This window comes from Coregonus clupeaformis, chromosome 40 (genome assembly GCF_020615455.1).
Source record: "Coregonus clupeaformis isolate EN_2021a chromosome 40, ASM2061545v1, whole genome shotgun sequence".
NCBI classification, from domain to species: domain Eukaryota; kingdom Metazoa; phylum Chordata; class Actinopteri; order Salmoniformes; family Salmonidae; genus Coregonus; species Coregonus clupeaformis.
In genome coordinates, this window is record NC_059231.1 from 25,324,687 (window position 1) to 25,342,952 (window position 18,266).

The following is an 18,266-nucleotide window of genomic DNA, read 5'->3' on the forward strand; positions in this document are numbered from 1 at the left end:
TGGAGGTTTCCAGGGTTAGAGTAGTGCAGAAGTTATCAAATACTGAGGCAGTAAAGAAAGTAGAGGAAGATGGGTCAAGGGGGAGGGATCCTGAGAGGAGTGGTGTGAGTAGTAGATCTGTACCAGTACAGAGGTGTCACGAATTCAGCCGAGGCTGCCCCTCCTCCTTGCTCGGGCAGGTTTCGGCGTTCGTCGTCACCGGCTTACTTGCCACTACTGCTCCATTTATCATCACTCCATTTGTCTTGTCTTGTCTTGTCTTGTCTTGTCTTGTCTTGTCTTGTCTTGTCTTGTCTTGTCTTGTCTTGTCTTGTCTTGTCAATCACACACACCTGGTACTCATTCCCTCATTAGTCTGTGTATAAGTGTTCCCTCTGCCCCCTTGTCCTTTGTGAGTGATTGTTCGTTGTGAGAGTGAGTAGCTTGGTTGAGCTACTCTTTACTTGTATGCAGCCAAGGTTGATTTTCCCTTGTGCTAGTTTCGTTCTGTCGCTATATGCACTACATTATTGTTAATTAATAAAAAAAATAAAGCAAAAATAAAGCAAAGTATAAGGGAGTTATAGTCCAGTCTAGTAGGTGGCTGTAATGCAACATTTATTGGATGCCAACCGCCATTAAACCTCATTGAAGAAGAAGAAGGCGGAAACGGATGTTCTGTTCAAAACTGTTGGTGGGTCGGCTGAAGATGAGAGTACAGCGAGTGGGAACGAGTGGGCTTGTTGAGAAAAAGAAAGCAAACAAAATAAGTAAAGTTGTGATGAAAACTAAGAAATCCCTAGATTTGTTTATAGTCGGAGTGAGAGTTTTGGATCAATGTTACCTAGGGGATCCATTTGAAGTCACGAGGAGTATCATGGTGAGGTGGCGTCGGTGAGAGTCACAAGAGCTGGTCTTATTCTGATTTCTGGTGTGTCCGTGGAACAGAAGAAGCGTGCTTTGCGCCTCTAAAAGATTTTTGAATGGAATGTGTATGGATTCTGGGCTTTAGTCAAGGGAGTTATTTCTGGGGTTACGCATGAAGTGGATACAGATGATATACCTGAGGAAGTAGATGAAGTGATTGGTGCGCATGTATGGTGGATGGAGTAAGGAAATCCACTTCGTCCATATTATTGTTGTTGATGAGTCGCTCCCTTCTCATGTAAAACTAGGCTTTATGAGATACCCAGTAAGAGCTTTTGTGCACAAGCCCCTCCAGTGTTATGAATGCAAAATATTTGGGCATGTATCAAGTGTATGCAGACTGGAAGAATATTGTATGCCAGCTGAGGTTATATGCTGCATCTGTGGTGGCGAGCATGTACCCGAGTCCCCAGATTGCCCTGTTAGGGTGAAGGAGAGAGAGGTGGAGAGAATAAGGGCTGTATGGGACTTTTTGGGACACAGTGAGTTCATAGCCGAGACATTGCAAGAAATCCTGTCAAAGGATGTTCCGCCCTCACAGGCCCCTGAGCCTGTGTAGGGATGTGACTTGAATTGGAATTTGACTGAAGGAGTGGGTTGTTGATTTATTATGTCCATTTTTGTACTTTGTAAGATATCGGTTTTTCCCCCCTTCCTACAGTGGATATTTTTTCCATAGTTTACCACCCGTACAGTAGGTGGCGGCATGCATCTCTAACGCTTGTTTGCGGACTGCCATAATACCATAGAAGAAGAAGGTTATTTCGGCCGAGGAACGTCACATTCATGGGTGAGGTGTTCCGAAGACAGGGGAGAGATGACCCGCCAGACGGAGGCTGATATACCTGGTAAAAAAAGCTGTCAAGTGTCTGTATCTCGCTTTTTTAAAAGCATATGGCTGTTATTTAGATAGTATAGCACCAGTAATGTGTGGTGGTGACCATTCGCTAACCTGCTGCTATTTCTGACTTGTAGCAGCTTAAATAGGTTGCTGACAACCGCTTAGCATTAGGAATTACCTACTCCTGTAACGTTAGCCTAGTGAAATCAGGGTCATTTTAGTACAACCGAACATTGTAGGCTATATTAGACCTGTTATATCCCCAAACTCCAATGAACTGTCATAGTTTCTCTCCTGTCTGAAAGTTATTTTTTTTTACCCTAACAGAAACAGGAGCAGTCTTCACTTTTGGGAAGAGCAAGTTTGCTGATAATGTGCCCAGTAAATTCTGGCTGAAGAATGACCATCCAGAAGAAATCTCATGTGGGGGTGATCACACCGCTGTCATAACAGGTACTCAATTTGTAGCCAACTCTCTCCCGTGTGATTGGGTGACTTGGAGACACTGTATAAAACCATAAATTATCAGTTTGTTGTTTATAAAATGTCTGTAAGTTATTATAAATAGTTATTAACAGTTTATTGATGCTATATTGGACCTGTAATTAGTTAGTGTAATGAACAAAATGCATTATACTTAAAGACATCTATAGTATTTAGGCATTCAAATAAAAATTAATACATTTAAAAAAGCATAAAAACAGTATAATTAAGAGTTTTATTAGCAGTTTATGAAATATAAGTGTAATGCCTCTTCTCCTACCTGTAGGCCATGGCAGGCTGTTCATGTTTGGAAGTAATACCTGGGGTCAGCTAGGACTGGGGTCAAAGATCAACGTCAACATCAACAAGCCCACCACTGTGAAAGGTCAGTCAGTCCATCATGTACTAGGATTATGTTTGACTCATGTTTTGTCTTAAGTTTTACTACGTTTTGTAATGTTAAAACATGTTTTTTTCCTTTAGCATTGAAGTCTGAAAAAGTGAAGTTTGCATCATGTGGGAGAGACCACACAATAGTGTGCACATGTAAGAAAACCATGTTATTTTACTCTGCATTACTTTAGAGGATGTTATGATTGAATATTTGCCATTATCATTACTTAAGATTCTTTCCCCCATGGTTGTCAGGGAGTGGGCGTGTTTATGGTGCTGGCAGTAACCAGGAGGGGCAGCTTGGTTTGGGACACTGTGATGACACAAACACCTTCCACCTGCTTCATCCTTTCTCTGACCACGCACCAATCAAAATGCTTGCTGCTGGCTGCAACACCTCAGCTGCCCTGACAGGTAAGGATGACGACAGATGGGTTGTTTACTTGCATCATCAGTGTAGAGCAGTGTGTTTGTCTATCTATCTATCTGTCTGTCTGTCTGTCTGTCTGTCTGTCTGTCTGTCTGTCTGTCTGTCTGTCTGTCTGTCTTTCTTTCTTTCTTTCTTCTCTGTCAGTCTGTGTGCGTTTCTGATCTTTCACATGCCGTCTGTGTGCTGTGTTGTTAGAGGAGGGTAGGCTGTTCATGTGGGGTGATAACTCTGTGGGCCAGATCGGTCTGGGGACAGAGAGCTACGCCTCAGAGCCCAGAGACATGATGGTGGGACAGCCAGTGGCCTGGGTGTCTTGTGGATACCACCACTCAGCGTTCGTCACAGGTAATACACTCACACATGCAGGGTTATCTTATATTGGGGAGCTTAACCTTATGCATACCACATCCTGTTGTTATATAGTAACGCGGCTGGGTTATTGTTGTTGTTTTGGGCTTGTTCCAGTGGATGGGGACCTCTACACGTTTGGGGAGAGTGGGAACGGAAGGCTGGGTCTATTCCCAGACCAGCTAGCCAATCACAGAGTCCCTCAGAGGGTGGAAGGCATCCAGGACCCGGTCATCCAAGTGTCCTGTGGAGGGGAGCACACAGTGGCACTCACAAGTAAATACCTCTGTGAAATACTATTACTATTAACCTTTTCACATGTGAGTTCCAAATATCTCTAACAGTCGCCCCAGCGTGAGTTGTTTTATGCGTGTGATGTCAGAATGCACTCACTGATTCAAGATATGATTGTTACGCAATAGGACAGTTAACCCACGCTGCCCTCAAACCAAGGCACACTGCCTGCTAATTATCTATAGACTAATTTTCTAACAAGTTAGATTTTCTAACAACAGTTTGAATTGAGGTCTGTTCCGCCTCCTCATTAATTCACATAAGAAGTAGCCCATTTCACTGTTGCGGACAATTTATGTTTGAGGCTTTACTGAGCCTTATGATTATAATGAGCTAATGCTAAGCTATTTGCCAGCTATGTGTGGCGCCATGTTTGTTGACATCATACAGTGCATTCTGGTTGTCACGTAATCGTCTGTCAGACCAAAGATGTTATAAAAAACAAGGTGAAGGGATAGTTCACTCGACTGACTTATAGTCCTCTGTAGCTCAGCTGGTACAGCACGGCGCTTGGTAGTGGGTTCAATCCCCGGGACCACCCATACACAAAAATGTATGCACGCATGACTGTAAGTCGCTTTGGATAAAAGCGTCTGCTAAATGGCATATTATTATTATTATATTATTACTAAAATGTAAATGTAATGGTGCCTTCAAGACAACTGGGAATTCTGAAAAATACGAGGTCAAATCATGACGTCAGTGATCTTCAAGTTGGAGCTCTAGAAAGAGGCCCGTGTTCCCGAGTTGGAATTCTGACTTGGATGACCGTTCAAAAATATTTTTTCCTATCGGAGTTCCCAGTTGTCTTGAACGCACTGAAGTCGGAAGTCGGAGATTTCCAGTTGTTTTGAATGCGGCATCAGATTGTAACTATGGTACCTCAGGGTTGCCAGCTCAGACCCCCCCCATTTATTGATAAATCCCCCATCGTAGTAATATTTCCTGCATCATACCCCCCATGATACCTTCCCCCATTTCTACCGACCATGGACTTGAAAACTCCCCACAAATGAAATGAACCCCCCCACAAACCCCCTTAAAATGGTTTCATCCCTGTTTAGCTTGTGCACTATGGTTAGGCTAGGCAGTAGGCTTGTATTTGGGCTGATGATCTGTGAGGTGATAACATTTTATTTGCTTTCTGATTTGTCAAAAACGGTAAACGACTTGTCAGTCATGTGCTCCGGTTCTTGTATACACTGTAAGAAGTACATTGAAGATTTGTAATATGCTGAAAAGTTGCCAAACTAAGTTAATATTTTTCAGGTAATGGGCGCAGCCATCTTTGACTTTGACTTTGTTTATTTGCGTCTTATAGTGAATGGCATTCTGGGATTAGGGAGTTTTCACTTTTCAAGCACAAACAAACATGGCTGCCTGCATAAAGAATTTAGCTGCTTAGCTGATACGCATCTCCTTTGTAAACAATATTACATTTCTCCCTTGTGCTCACCAGATATGTGGACAATTGTAAACAAGTCTAGCAGTTAGGACGCTAACTTATGTTTAGTTTTTTGTCAGCGCAACCTGTTATTTAGACTGGTATATGGAATGAGTTCGGCTGTGTATGTGTTCCGTGTGATGTTTGGATGATGAAGTTCGCATTTATCTTTTACAATAAAAGGTGAAATTGAGGAATAAAGTTGTGAAGACCTTTATTTCCCATCAGTACAAAACATTGTTTCGATGCTTTTCAGACAACAATGCTGTTTAGACACGTTTGTTGCATCATACGTTCTGTTGCTACTGTTCCAATCACATATTTGCGATGGTACGCTGCAGGGACCACTCAACAATGATCACAAATATGTGTTCGTACGCGTCAAAGGGTTAATACAGTACTGTTAATGAAATAAAACAGTCTGTCTATTGTTCCTAGCCGGTAACTGTTTCATCTTCTTCTACACCTCTCTCTTCCTCTCCGTGTTGCAGAGGACAATGTGTACGCATTTGGGCGGGGGCAGCATGGGCAGCTGGGCCATGGGACCTTCCTGTTTGAGGCACCTCTGCCAAAAGCACTGGACCACTTCCGGAATGGCAGAGTCAGTCACGTAACCTGTGGAGAGAACCACACCGCAGTGATCACAGGCAAGCTTCTATACTATTCGACTAGTATACACTGTTGAATAGAAGTTGTCATTCAGAAATTTGAAGCCTGAGCATGTTCCATTGAGACCCCATCTCTCTCACTCCAGACAGTGGGATTCTATACACCTTTGGGGACGGTCGCCAGGGTAAACTAGGACTGGGGGAAGAGAACTTCACCAACCAGTTCAGACCAACACTGTGCCCACGCTTCCTCAAATACAGCGTCCAGTCAGTAAGTCAATTAGTGTCTGTGTGTGTCTGTCTATGTTCGTGCACCTGCTAATACTGTGTATGTGTGTTCAGGTGGCATGTGGCGGCTCTCACATGCTGGTGCTGGCTATGCCCAGACCCCCAGAGGATGAGGAAGTGGTGATAGAGGAGGAGGATGTTACAGAGACCATTCTGGAGACTCTGGAGACCTACACTGAGCTGCTCTTGATGGACCCCTCCCTCCTGATACCCAAGACCGCACCTCCTCTCTGGACCCTGCCTGCTAGGGCCCGCCGCAGAGAGAGGGTGAGCACTGCCAAAACATCTGACAGTTCCAGAAAGGAGATCCGAAGTGTTGATTACAAGGGTTGACAGAGTTGTGGTGTTTGGTTGCCTTCACTAGGGAGCAGTGTTGCATCACATTGCTGCACCTCAGTAATGGTCATGTGCAGTAGCCTACTTTATGTGTACCAGTCTAAATAACCACTCTTTAATACTATTATTATGGTCTGATGGAGCAATTTAGCCCTTCTGTAGCCATTATTTAGTAGTTATATCTACTTTTCTGTGTTGTGTGTTTCAGGAGAGTTCTCCAGAGCAGTTTGGCCAGATGTTCCGTAACCTTCCGCCTCTGATGTCCGGCTTACTCAACGCCTCCCTGCCCCTGTCCAGAAATATCTGCATCTCCAGAACACCATCTGAAGACCCCTCCACCTCCTCACTGTCCTCCAATCCCTCCTCAAACAACCCCCCCAGCCCCTCTCTGTCCCTTAAATCCAGATCCAAAATCCCATTAACACCATCACTGTCACCCAAGTTCATATTCCCAGACCCTCCTAGCCCTTCACTCTCCTCCAAGTCCTCCCCAAAGAAGAGGCCCAGCCCATCAAAATCACCCAAATATACATCTAAAGAACCCCTTACCCCCTCACGGTCCTTCAAATCCACACATAAACTCATCCCCACCACCTCAATGTCCCCTAAACCCCCCTCTGTAAAGCCCACAGATGATAACCAGTCCCCCAAAACGCTGTCTGAGGGGCACGCCAGCCCTTCTCGGAGTCCCACCCCACCACAGACAGGTAGCCGAATCCTACGATGCTGTCTTTCCTTTTCACCACAGTATACAGCCACAAGCTGTAGTAAGCAGAACTGCAGCCCATATTCTATGACCTATTCAGACCTGGGTTCAAGTACATGTATTTGAGTATCTGGTAATTAAAATACTTTTTCCGTGTATTTGAGTATTTTCAAATACACAGCCGAAAACAATTACCCATAAAAATGTCAATTAAACACAGTCTCAAATAACCACCTGTCCCTTTTAATAGCCGGGCAAAGGCACACATTTCAGCAAATAAACGCCTAATTCAAATACATTTAAATACTGGAAGTGAATGCTGGAATTAAACAATTAACTATGCAAATGAGCAAAAGCTGTGTTCATTAAGGAAGTAGATGCCTGGCTCAAACAGAAGCCTGTCTCTAATAAGCGCCTGTTGTGTTCAGTGATATACAGTTGAAGTCGGAAGTTTACATACACCTTAGCCAAATACATTTTTAACTCAGTTTTTCACAATTCCTGACATTTAATCCTAGTAAAAATGCCCTGTCTTAGGTCAGTTAGGATCCACACTTTATTTTAAGAATGTGAAATGTCAGAATAATAGTAGAGATAATTATTTATTTCTGCTTTCATTTCTTTCATCACGTTCCCAGTGTGTCAGAAGTTTACATACACTCAATTAGTACTTGGTAGCGCTGCCTTTAAATTGTTTAACTTGGGTCAAACGTTTCGGGTAGCCTTCCACAAGCTTCCCACAATAAGTTGGGTGAATTTTGGCACATTCCTCCTGCAGAGCTGGTGTAACTGAGTCAGGATTGTAGGCCCCCTTGCTCGCACACGCTTTTTCAGTTCTGCCCACACATTTTCTATAGGATTGAGGTCAGAGCTTTGTGATGGCCAAACCAATACCTTGAATTTGTTGTCCTTAAGCCATTTGCCACAACTTTGGAAGTATGCTTGGGGTATTTGTCCATTTAGAAGACCCATTTGCGACCAAGCTTTAACTTCCTGACTGATGTCTTGAGATGTTGCTTCAATATATCCACATAATTTTCCTTCCTCATGATGCCATCTATTTTGTGAAGTGCACCAGTCCATCCTGCAGCAAAGCACCCCCACAGCATGATGCTGCCACCCCCGTGCTTCACAGTTGGGATGGTGTTCTTCGGCTTGCAAGCCAACCCCATTTTTCCTCCAAACATAACGATGGTCATTATGGGCAAACAGTTATATTATTGTTTCATCAAACCAGAGGACATTTCTCCAAAAAGTACGATCTTTGTCCCCATGTGCAGTTGCAAACCGTAGTCTGGCTTTTTTATGGCGGTTTTGGAGCAGTGGCTTCTTCCTTGCTGAGCGGCCTTTCAGGTTATGTCGATATAGGACTCGTTTTACTGTGGATATAGATACTTTTGTAGCTGTTTCCTCCAGCATCTTCACAAGGTCCTTTGCTGTTGTTCTGGGATTGATTTGCACTTTTCGCACCAAAGTACGTTAATCTCTAGGAGACAGAACGCGTCTCCTTCCTGAGCGGTATGACGGCTGCGTGGTCCCGTTGTGTTTATACAACGGTCTACAATTTATTTTCTGAGGTCTTGGCTGATTTCTTTTGATTTTTCCATGATGTCAAGCAAAGAGGCACTGAGTTTGAAGGTAGGCCTTGAAATACATCCACAGGTACACCTCCAATAGACTCAAATTATGTCAATTAGGCTATCAGAAGCTTCTAAAGCCATGACAACATTTTCTGGAATTTTCCAAGCTGTTTAAAGGCACAGTCAACTTACAGTTGAAGTCGGAAGTTTACATACACTTAGGTTGGAGTCATTAAAACTCGTTTTTCAACCACTCCACAAATTTCTTGTTAACAAACTATAGTTTTGGCAAGTCGGTTAGGACATCTACTTTGTGCATGACACAAGTAATTTTTCCAACAATTGTTTACAGATATATTATTTCACGTATAATTCACTGTATCACAATTCCAGTGGGTCAGAAGTTGACTGTGCCTTTAAACAGATTGGAAAATTCCAGAAAATGATGTCATGGCTTTAGAAGCTTCTGATAGGCTAACTGACATCATTTGAGTCAATTGTAGGTGTACCTGTGGATGTATTTCAAGGCCTACCTTCAAACTCAGTGCCTCTTTGCTTGACATCATGGGAAAATCAAAAGAAATCAGCCAAGACCTGGTAATGGTAGACCTCCACAAGTCTGGTTCATCCTTGGGAGCAATTTCCAAACGCCTGAAGGGACCACGTTCATCTGTACAAACAATAGTACGCAAGTATAAACACCATGGGACCACGCAGCCGTCATACAGCTCAGGAAGGAGACACGTTCTGTTTCCTAGAGATTAACGTACTTTGGTGCGAAAAGTGCAAATCAATCCCAGCACAACAGCAAAGGACCTTGTGAAGATGCTGGAGGAAACAGCTACAAAAGTATCTATATCCACAGTAAAACGAGTCCTATATCGACATAACCTGAAAGGCTGCTCAGCAAGGAAGAAGCCACTGCTCCAAAACTGCCATAAAAAAGCCAGACTACGGTTTGCAACTGCACACGGGGACAAAGATCGTACTTTTTGGAGAAATGTCCTCTGGTCTGATGAAACAAAAATATAACTGTTTGGCCATAATGACCATCGTTATGTTTGGAGGAAAACGGGGATGGCTTGCAAGCCGAAGAACACCATCCCAACCGTGAAGCACGGGGGTGGCAGCATCATGCTGTGGGGGTGCTTTGCTGCAGGAGGGACTGGTGCACTTCACAAAATAGATGGCATCATGAGGAAGGAAAATTATGTGGATATATTGAAGCAACATCTCAAGACATCAGTCAGGAAGTTAAAGCTTGGTCGCAAATGGGTCTTCCAAATGGTCAATCACCCCAAGCATACTTCCAAAGTTGTTCAAAATGGCTTAAGGACAACAAAGTCAAGGTATTGGAGAGGCCATCACAAAGCCCTAACCTCAGTCCTATAGAACATTTGTGGGCAGAACTGAAAAAGCGTGTGCGAGCAAGGAGGCCTACAAACCTGACTCAGTTACACCAGCTCTGTCAGGAGGAATGGGCCAAAATTCACCCAACTTATTGTGGGAAGTTTGTGGAAGGCTACCCGAAAAGTTTGACCCAAGTTAAACAATTTAAACGCAATGCTACCAAATACTAATTGAGTGTATGTAAACTTCTGACCCACTGGGAACGTGATGAAAGAAATAGAAGCTGAAATAAATCATTCACTCTACTATTATTCGGACATTTCACATTTTTAAAATAAAGTTGTGATCCTAACTGTCCTAAAACAGGGAATATTTACTAGGATTAAATGTCAGGAATTGTGAAAAACTGAGTTTAAATGTATTTGGCTAAGGTGTATGTAAACTTCCGACTTCAACTGTAGTGTATGTAAACTTGTGTATGTAAACTTGTAACAAGACATTTGTGGAGTGGTTGAAAAACGAGTTTTAATGACTCTAACCTAAGTGTATGTAAACTTCCGACTTCAACTGTAAGCAAATAAATGCCTGGTCTATTAATTGAAGTTTTACGGACTTTTATTTTAGAATTTGAATGGTTATTTGTAAAAACCAAATAGTCTGCGAAATTGTATTTGACAGTATGTTCAAATACTTATTTCCAATACTATTTTCAAATACCTGGGTTAAATGCATGGGAGTGTATTTGAGTCAGTGTATTTTAGTTTTTCAAATACTTTCCAAGTGTATTTCCAAATGTATCTTAATATTTTTTAAATAAAATATACCTGAATACTTACTTGAAATGTATGTGAAAGTAATTGAGATATTTGAAATAGTATTTGAACCCAGGTCTGGACCTATCCCAGTGCAGCCATGTTCTCAGTATGTGTGTTTACAGAGAGGATTGAGGACACTGTGACAGAAGCCCCTGACAGCCTGATGCTCATTGAGAATATGGAGGAGAACATGGATGAAGAGGACAATAATGACATGTTGCCAGACCTGGTGAGTACAATTGCTTTATTATAGAATATTACAATTTTTAGCATGTGTTATGTGTAGGTATGTATGCTGTCTTGCTTTCGTCTGAGGTACAGTACGTTGCCTCCATGTCTTTGGCCTGGGATCATAATGGCTCATTACTTTGGTCTGGGTTCTCTGTTCTCCTCTACGTTGGTCTGGGTTCTCTGTTCTCCTTTACTTTGGTCTGGTGCCTGTGTGCTCCAAGGCAGGAAACAGCGTTTGCAGGCAGTCTTTGAGTATTCCAGGAAAATGTGCATAGCTCAGCGCACTGTGGAGTGTGTGTGTTTGATAGGGGATAGGGGGGCATTTTCCATTTGGTGGAACAGTGGGGGGTGAAACCCAAAACCATTCATTTTAATTGAGCTTGGTTTGGGATCTCTCCATCTGTCTCTGTATCTGTCTCACGCTCATTTGCTTTTCCAAGAAAATATGTCATAAATATCCTCAAGGCAGCTTCAGTGCTACAGATTGCTCCTGCCAATAAACAAATGTGTTTGAGCTTAACCCCTGTCCCTGCCACCATCCCTCCCATCAACATACACACACACAACAAGTATACACATACACACACACACAGCACCTCCTTATGTGTAGCTAATCCATAGTGTTGATGTGGCTGGGATGTCGACACACCTCACTTCCATGTTTCCATGACTCCTGCTGAGGGAGACTGAGGGAGTCTCCTGTGTTCAGATGAGAAGCGTATTTAGCTACACACATCCAAACACTGCCACAGAAGCTAGAGAAACACATGATGCTGGGAAGACCAGGCTTTTCGTTTTGTTGTGCTGCCTCTCCCATGCATCAGGTAATTCTTTAGTCTTTACACAGAACCGTTATGGTGTCTTGTGTGCTATGACCCTGTGTGTATACTGTACGGGTTTTATCTAGTCCTAGAGAGCCTTTGAGGTGTAGTATATTTAAGTGATAATGCCCGAGAAGGATATATTGGCACGGGTTCGTCTTGGGTCAGTAACCCGTGTCACTATATCCTCCAAACACCGGCTTCGAGGGCATTACAAACATATTCAAATAATGATTGACATATTTTCGTTAAAACCTTTATTTTGATTAATTTATTCACACTATTTCATCCTTCCACAAGATATAGTCCTGACACAAATCTAGGGTTGCTACCCAAGCCAGCTGGTCGTTCGTTCTATTGGTTCGGTTTCCAGAGACGCGACCGAGTCGTTCAGTCTTTTTGTTCTGTATCAATGGACGCGACCCATTCATTAGTTCTAAATGTTCCATTGCCATACTGGCTTGCAACGTTCTTATCCCTTGCTTGCTAGCTATCCAACTACAGCTAACTTACAATCACGTCAAACGTCAAAAAGAAAAACAACAGTAGCTGTATTTGCATTTGTTTAAACTGTTTTCTAGTGACATTTATTTTGATACATCCATAACAATGTGCTAATGAGGCACGATTTCACCTGGCATAGAAAATGTGCTGTCTCGTCAGGGCACTGTTGTTCAGAGGAGCTAGCCAACAAAACAGCTAACACAATCATTTCAAACTGAAGCTGGAAAGACTGCAAACTAGCTGCACGTTTCATTTTACCTTTTTTCAATTGACACCCTTTAATGCTGGAGATAAGAAGTCAACGAAGTCACTGGTTGTCTCTCAGGTCAGGGAGATAGATGAGTTTGGCACACGTTGATGAAGGTGCATGTGTTAATGAATTGGATGGAAAAGCTTCTAATAAAGGTTGCCATGGCAATGAGCACCCTCTCATTAACTCAGATTATCATTTATTTCCAGCAGAGATGGGGAAAAAATAGACGTATTGAATCGCCATTCGTCTTAGTTCTTCCTAAGGGCCTATAGTTTTGAGTCTGTTATACGGTTTTGTAGGCTCATGCTTGCCTGCGGGAAAGCTGACTACACACACTTTGTTTACATTCCTGATGGAAAGAAGATTCTGGCTTTTGTGTTGTAACCCTTTATAGTTGTTTCATTGTAAGAACTTCTATGTAGGTTATTACCGTATCTCTATATAGTTCAAGGAGATGTTGAGTTTGGTTGTGAGACTTGTGTCCTGTTCTCTTTGAGGCAGGCATTACCATTGGGAGGAGATTCTGGCGATGAGACTGGGACTACATCTGCAGAACAGAAGGAAAAGGTATGTTATTGTATTTACTGGAAGGGAGGAGAAATAAGGACTGCCATGTCTTTCTCCCTTATTTCACTCTACATTTAGAGACTTTATTCTGCTTTACACTTTACTGTCTTCTCTTTATGTTTCAAATCCTTATCTCTTTTTCTCTACTCTGAATATTCTCTGTTTGTAAAACTTACCCTCCTTTCTCTCATTCTTCCTTTGCTCTCTTACTTTTATATCACTTTATGTCTTTCTCTTTCTTCCTCTGTCTTTCTCTGTCTGTCTCCTTCACTCTTTCTCTATCTCTCCAGGGACATAAAAAGGGTCGGGCTCTGAGGAGAGCTGTTAAGGAGGCAGAAATGGAGGTTGAACAAGCCCCGGCCAACAGGAAGGCGCAGCTACTTTCCCATAAGGCCCTTCCCACCGAGCTCCTGAGAGGCTCCAGCTGGAGTTTGTTAAAGGCAGAGGCCACGCCCCCAAAGAGCCCCAAATGCTTAAAGACCCCTCAAACCCCAGCCAGGTGCAAGGAGAACATCGCTTTGACAACAGGAAAGGCTGGCCCTAAAGCGAACACCAGTAAACTGACGGGTAGTAATCTGCAAAGCACAGGTAAAGCAGGGTCTAAGCCAAGTTCACCTGCAAAGAAACAAAGCAAGTTATCCGTATCGAAACCTAGCACTCCTAAACACAGTCAGATCCAGATATCCGTGTCTAAACCCAGTACTCCAAAGAATGGTCAAAGCAAACTGTCTGAATCTAAACCCAGTACTCCAAAGAATGGTCAAAGCAAACTGTCTGAATCTAAACCCAGTACTCCAAAGAATGGTCAAAGCAAACTGTCTGAATCTAAATCCAGTACTCCAAAGCATGGTCAAAGCAAACTGTCTGAATCTAAACCCAGCACTCCAAAGCATGGTCAAAGCAAACTGTCTGAATCTAAACCCAGCACTCCAAAGCATGGTCAAAGCAAACTGTCTGAATCTAAACCCAGCACTCCAAAGCATGGTCAAAGCAAACTGTCTGAATCTAAACCCAGCACTCCAAAGCATGGTCAAAGCAAACTGTCTGAATCTAAACCCAGCACTCCAAAGCATGGTCAAAGCAAACTGTCTGAATCTAAACCCAGTACTCCAAAGCATGGTCAAAGCAAACTGTCTGAATCTAAACCCAGCACTCCAAAGCATGGTCAAAGCAAGCTGTCTGAGGTGAATAAAGGTACAGAGATGAAAGGTAAAGGCCCTGTAAAAGTTCAAGGTAAGGAGGTTGAGGCGACCTGCACTCTGATCAAAACTAAAAGTTTGGAGTCCAAAGACAATAAATCTAAAATTGCAGAGGAAGATACTAAAACTATTGAAGTTCAAAATAAACCACTTCAAGAGGTCATGTCCACTCCAGTCAAAGTTAAAGCTAAACCTGTGGAAAAGGAACCAATTCCAATTAAGGCTATTGCTGAAAGCACTCCTTTGAAAGTAAAGAGCATTCCCAAGAAGATTGTAGATGATAACAAACCATCTGAAGGTAAAAGCACTCCAATAAAGGGAAAAAATAAGGCAAAAGAGGTGAATGAAGAGAAGATGGAAGAGTCTATTACTTTCAAAGAGTCAGGGACAACAGAGGGGAACAAAATGGCAGTTAAAGATAAAGCCAAAGTCACAGAAACAGAAAGTGCACCCACCAACACAAAATATGTGCCCAAATCTTTAGATGTTGAAACTAAACTGACTGAGTTGAAGGGAGCCCCAGTGAAACTGAAAAGCAAGCCGACAGAGGTTTCCAGCCAACCAGTCTTAGTAGAACCTACCTCAAAGGCCGAATCACCAATCACATCACTGTCATTATCAGATGCACTACCTCAAAATGCTGGAGATAAGAAGTCAACGAAGTCACTGGTTGTCTCTCAGGTCAGGGATAGAGTGGAGGTCCCAGGGGAAGATGCCTTTGGTGATTCCCAGGAGGGGGAGACTAGCTGGGGAGGATTTCTCAGCGATGCAGCCTCTCTCCTTCCAGATGTGGGGATGGCGGGGGCAGCCATGGGGGTCCTGAGTGAGGCGGTGATGAGTGTGAGGGGTTTTCAGTCGGAGAGTGACACAGCCACCTCTATGCCTCCTCAGCGGTCCAGCCGGGTAGAGAGGTTCACCAAACAGAGCGCCATCACCCAGCCTTCCTCCACATCACCCTCTTCTTCAACATCAGATCCAAGCGCAGCCGAGCAAAGCAAGAGGACCGCCCTCCGCATCAGCACCCTTTGGAATTCTGATCAGGAAGCGGGGAGCAGGAGTTTTGAGAAGGACCCAGACACCACAGAGGCTGCTAGCGAGAGGTCAGGAGGTCAGGCCGAAGTCGATGACGATGAGAACTCTAGTAGTGAAAGGTCAGGAGCTGAGGATGATGAAGATAAAGATTCCACAAAGCGACAAGGAGATGGGACAGAAATGGAGAGCACCCAACAAGAGGAAAAAGAGGATGGCAGAAGTGGTGAGGGTCTGGAAGAGAACAGTGAAGACAGTGATACTGTGGCCAGTGGAGAGGGAATGGGGGATAGAGAAGAAAAGAGTGAAGAGAGCGAGGGCACGGAGGCGGAAGAAGAAGAAAAGGGGGATGGTGTAGGGACAGGAGAGGGGGAGGAGGAAGATGAGAGGTGTGAGAGTGAGGAGACAGGAGAGGGGGAGGAGGAAGATGAGAGGTGTGAGAGTGAGGAGACAGGAGAGGGGGAGGAAGAAGATGAGAGGTGTGAGAGTGAAGAGACAGGAGAGGGGGAGGAGGAAGACGAGAAGTGTGAGAGTAAGGGGACAGGAGAGGGGGAGGAGGAAGACGAGAAGAGTAATAGTGATGCGACAATAAAGGGGGAGGAGGAAGAAGAGAAAAGTGATGAGGGCACAGTACAGGGGGAGGAGGAAGAAGAGAAGAGTGGTGAGGGCACAGTACAGGGGGAAGAGGAAGAGGAGAAGGGTGATAGTGAGGGGACAGGTGATGGGGAGGAGAGCAAAGAGAGTGATTCTGAGGCAAGCCTAGAGGAGGAGGGAGAGGAGAAGATTGAACAGAGTGAGGGGTCAGAAGGAGAGAGTGATTATGCGTCAGTTGGAGAAGAGGAGGAAGGAGAAGAGAAGATTGAAGAGAGTGAGGGGGAAGGAGAAGAGGGCGAAAGTGGTTCTGGGACAAGTGGAGAGGGGGAGGAGGAGGAGAAGACTGAAGAGGAGTCCAGTGATGAAGAGAGTTGGGATGAAAAAAAAGAGGAAGAGGAGGAGAGCAATGCGAGTGAGTATGAAAAGGAGGAGAGTGGTGATGAATCAGGAAATGAGGCTGAGAGCAAGAGTGAGGGATCAGCAGAAGAGAAGGAAGATGAACAAGCAGAAGAAGCAGAAAGTGAAGAAAGTAAAGCTACTGAGTCAGCAGAGGAGGAAGGAGAGAACCAAGAAGAGGAAGAGAGTGGAGCAGAGGAGGAAGGAGAGGGAGAGGATAAGGAAGGTAGTGAAAGTGAAGAAAAGGAGGAGGAGGGAGAGGAGGCAGTTGTAAGTGAGGAGGAGGAAGAAGAAGAGGATGACAATGAGGAAAAGGATGAAGAAAGTGGAGAAGATGAGAATGATGCAGGAGAGGAGAAAGAGGAAGCAGTTGAGGGTGAGGAAGAAGAGGATGAAAAGAAAGCTGAAGGAGATGAGAACAATGAAGTCGAGGAGGGTGAGGAGGGACGAGAAGATGATGAGAATGAGGCCAGAGGAGAGGAAGAGGTTGAAGGTGGAAAAGGTGAGGAAGAGGAGGAAGAAGAAGAAGAAGAAGAGGGGGACAAAGAAGCAGAGGGAGAAAATGAAGGAGAGGAAGGGGAAGAGGGAGAGGAGGAAGAAGAAAGACAGCAAGGAGAGGGGGAGGATGAAGGAGAAGGAGAAGGAGAGGAAGAGGGTGAAGGGGAGGAGGAAGAAGAGGAAATGAAGGATAGAGAAGATCCGGGAGAGGGAAAGGATGAGAATACAGAAGAAAGAGAAGAGAATAATGAGGAGAAAGGAGAGGATGAGAGTGAAAATGAAGGAGAGGGGGATGGTGAAAAACAGGAAGATGAGAAAGAGGAAAGAGGAGTGCATGAAGAGAGAGATGAGGCAGCAAATAAACAAGAAGAGGAAAGGGAGAGGCAAGAAAAGGAAAACGAGAAGGAGGAAGAAAAAGATGGAGAGGAAGAGGAGGGTGGAGAAGAGGGGGAGGAGAAGGGAGATAAAAAAGAAGGGAAAGAAAAGAAGACAAGTGATGGGGAGGTGGAACAAGAAGAGGAAGAAGAGGGTGCATGTGAACAGAAAGGGGAGATGGATGAGGAGGAAACGGGAGCGGGAGAGGAGGAAGGTGAGGAGGAAGGAGAAGAAGAGGAAGAGGAGGAAGAAAAGGAGGAGAAAGGTATGAAAGAAAAAGAAGTTGTGGAAGAGGAAGAAAAAGAGGAGAAAGATGGTAAAGGACAGGAAGAGGAGGAGAGAGATGAAGATGAAGAAGAAGAGGAAGAAGAAGAAGAAGAAGAAGAAGAAGAAGAAGAAGAAGAAGAAGAAGAAGAAGAAGAAGAAGAAGAAGAAGAAGAAGAAGAAGAAAAAGAAGAAGAAGAAGAAGAAGAAGAGGAAGAAGAGATAAAATCAGCAAAAGGGAAAAAGAAAGGATCACAGAGTGTACCCCTTAAAGCAGCTCCCCCCAGCAGGAAAGGGAAGGAAGAGCCCCCAAGGGAGAAACTCAAACCACCGGCCCGTACCAAGCAGAGGACCACAGGGGGAAAAAAGACAACCCAAGAATCTCAACAGTTCTGGAACAATGTCTTACCCCAGTACCTGGAGCTGAAGTGAACTATACTGGACATCAATATGGGTGTTTCAGAACCTCATTGTGGATGTGTGCTTGTACTTTCTATTATGACACTTATCCACAGTCCTGAACATAAAAGGCCAGGTTGGACTGAAAATTATTATTTATTATATTCATGTATTTGTTTATTTATTGAGAGCTTTCTTTGCACAAACTGTCCCCCTTTTTTCTCATGAATACATAGTTTGTTCTTGTTCACCCAGTTTTGATTTGTCTGTTGGAAAGATTATATACAGTATATGAACTATGGCATAGATCGAGA

At 43.8% G+C, this 18,266-nt stretch overlaps 1 protein-coding gene across 1 annotated transcript; it reads left to right on the forward strand.

Annotated features, from left to right (window-relative positions):
* The first annotated feature begins 1,673 nt into the window (after window positions 1-1,673).
* Window positions 1,674-17,985, forward strand: LOC121572509 (transcriptional regulator ATRX-like). The gene is made up of 17 exons (XM_045212033.1): window positions 1,674-1,754; window positions 2,075-2,200; window positions 2,517-2,615; window positions 2,714-2,776; window positions 2,879-3,037; window positions 3,249-3,398; window positions 3,519-3,677; window positions 5,631-5,786; window positions 5,894-6,018; window positions 6,090-6,302; window positions 6,580-7,189; window positions 10,945-11,051; window positions 13,133-13,198; window positions 13,489-13,786; window positions 14,882-17,244; window positions 17,308-17,554; window positions 17,588-17,985. Exons 1-17 carry the CDS (start codon window positions 1,724-1,726, stop codon window positions 17,983-17,985), a joined length of 5,370 nt encoding a protein of 1,789 aa, XP_045067968.1. The 5' UTR covers window positions 1,674-1,723.
* Window positions 17,986-18,266: the final 281 nt, after the last annotated feature.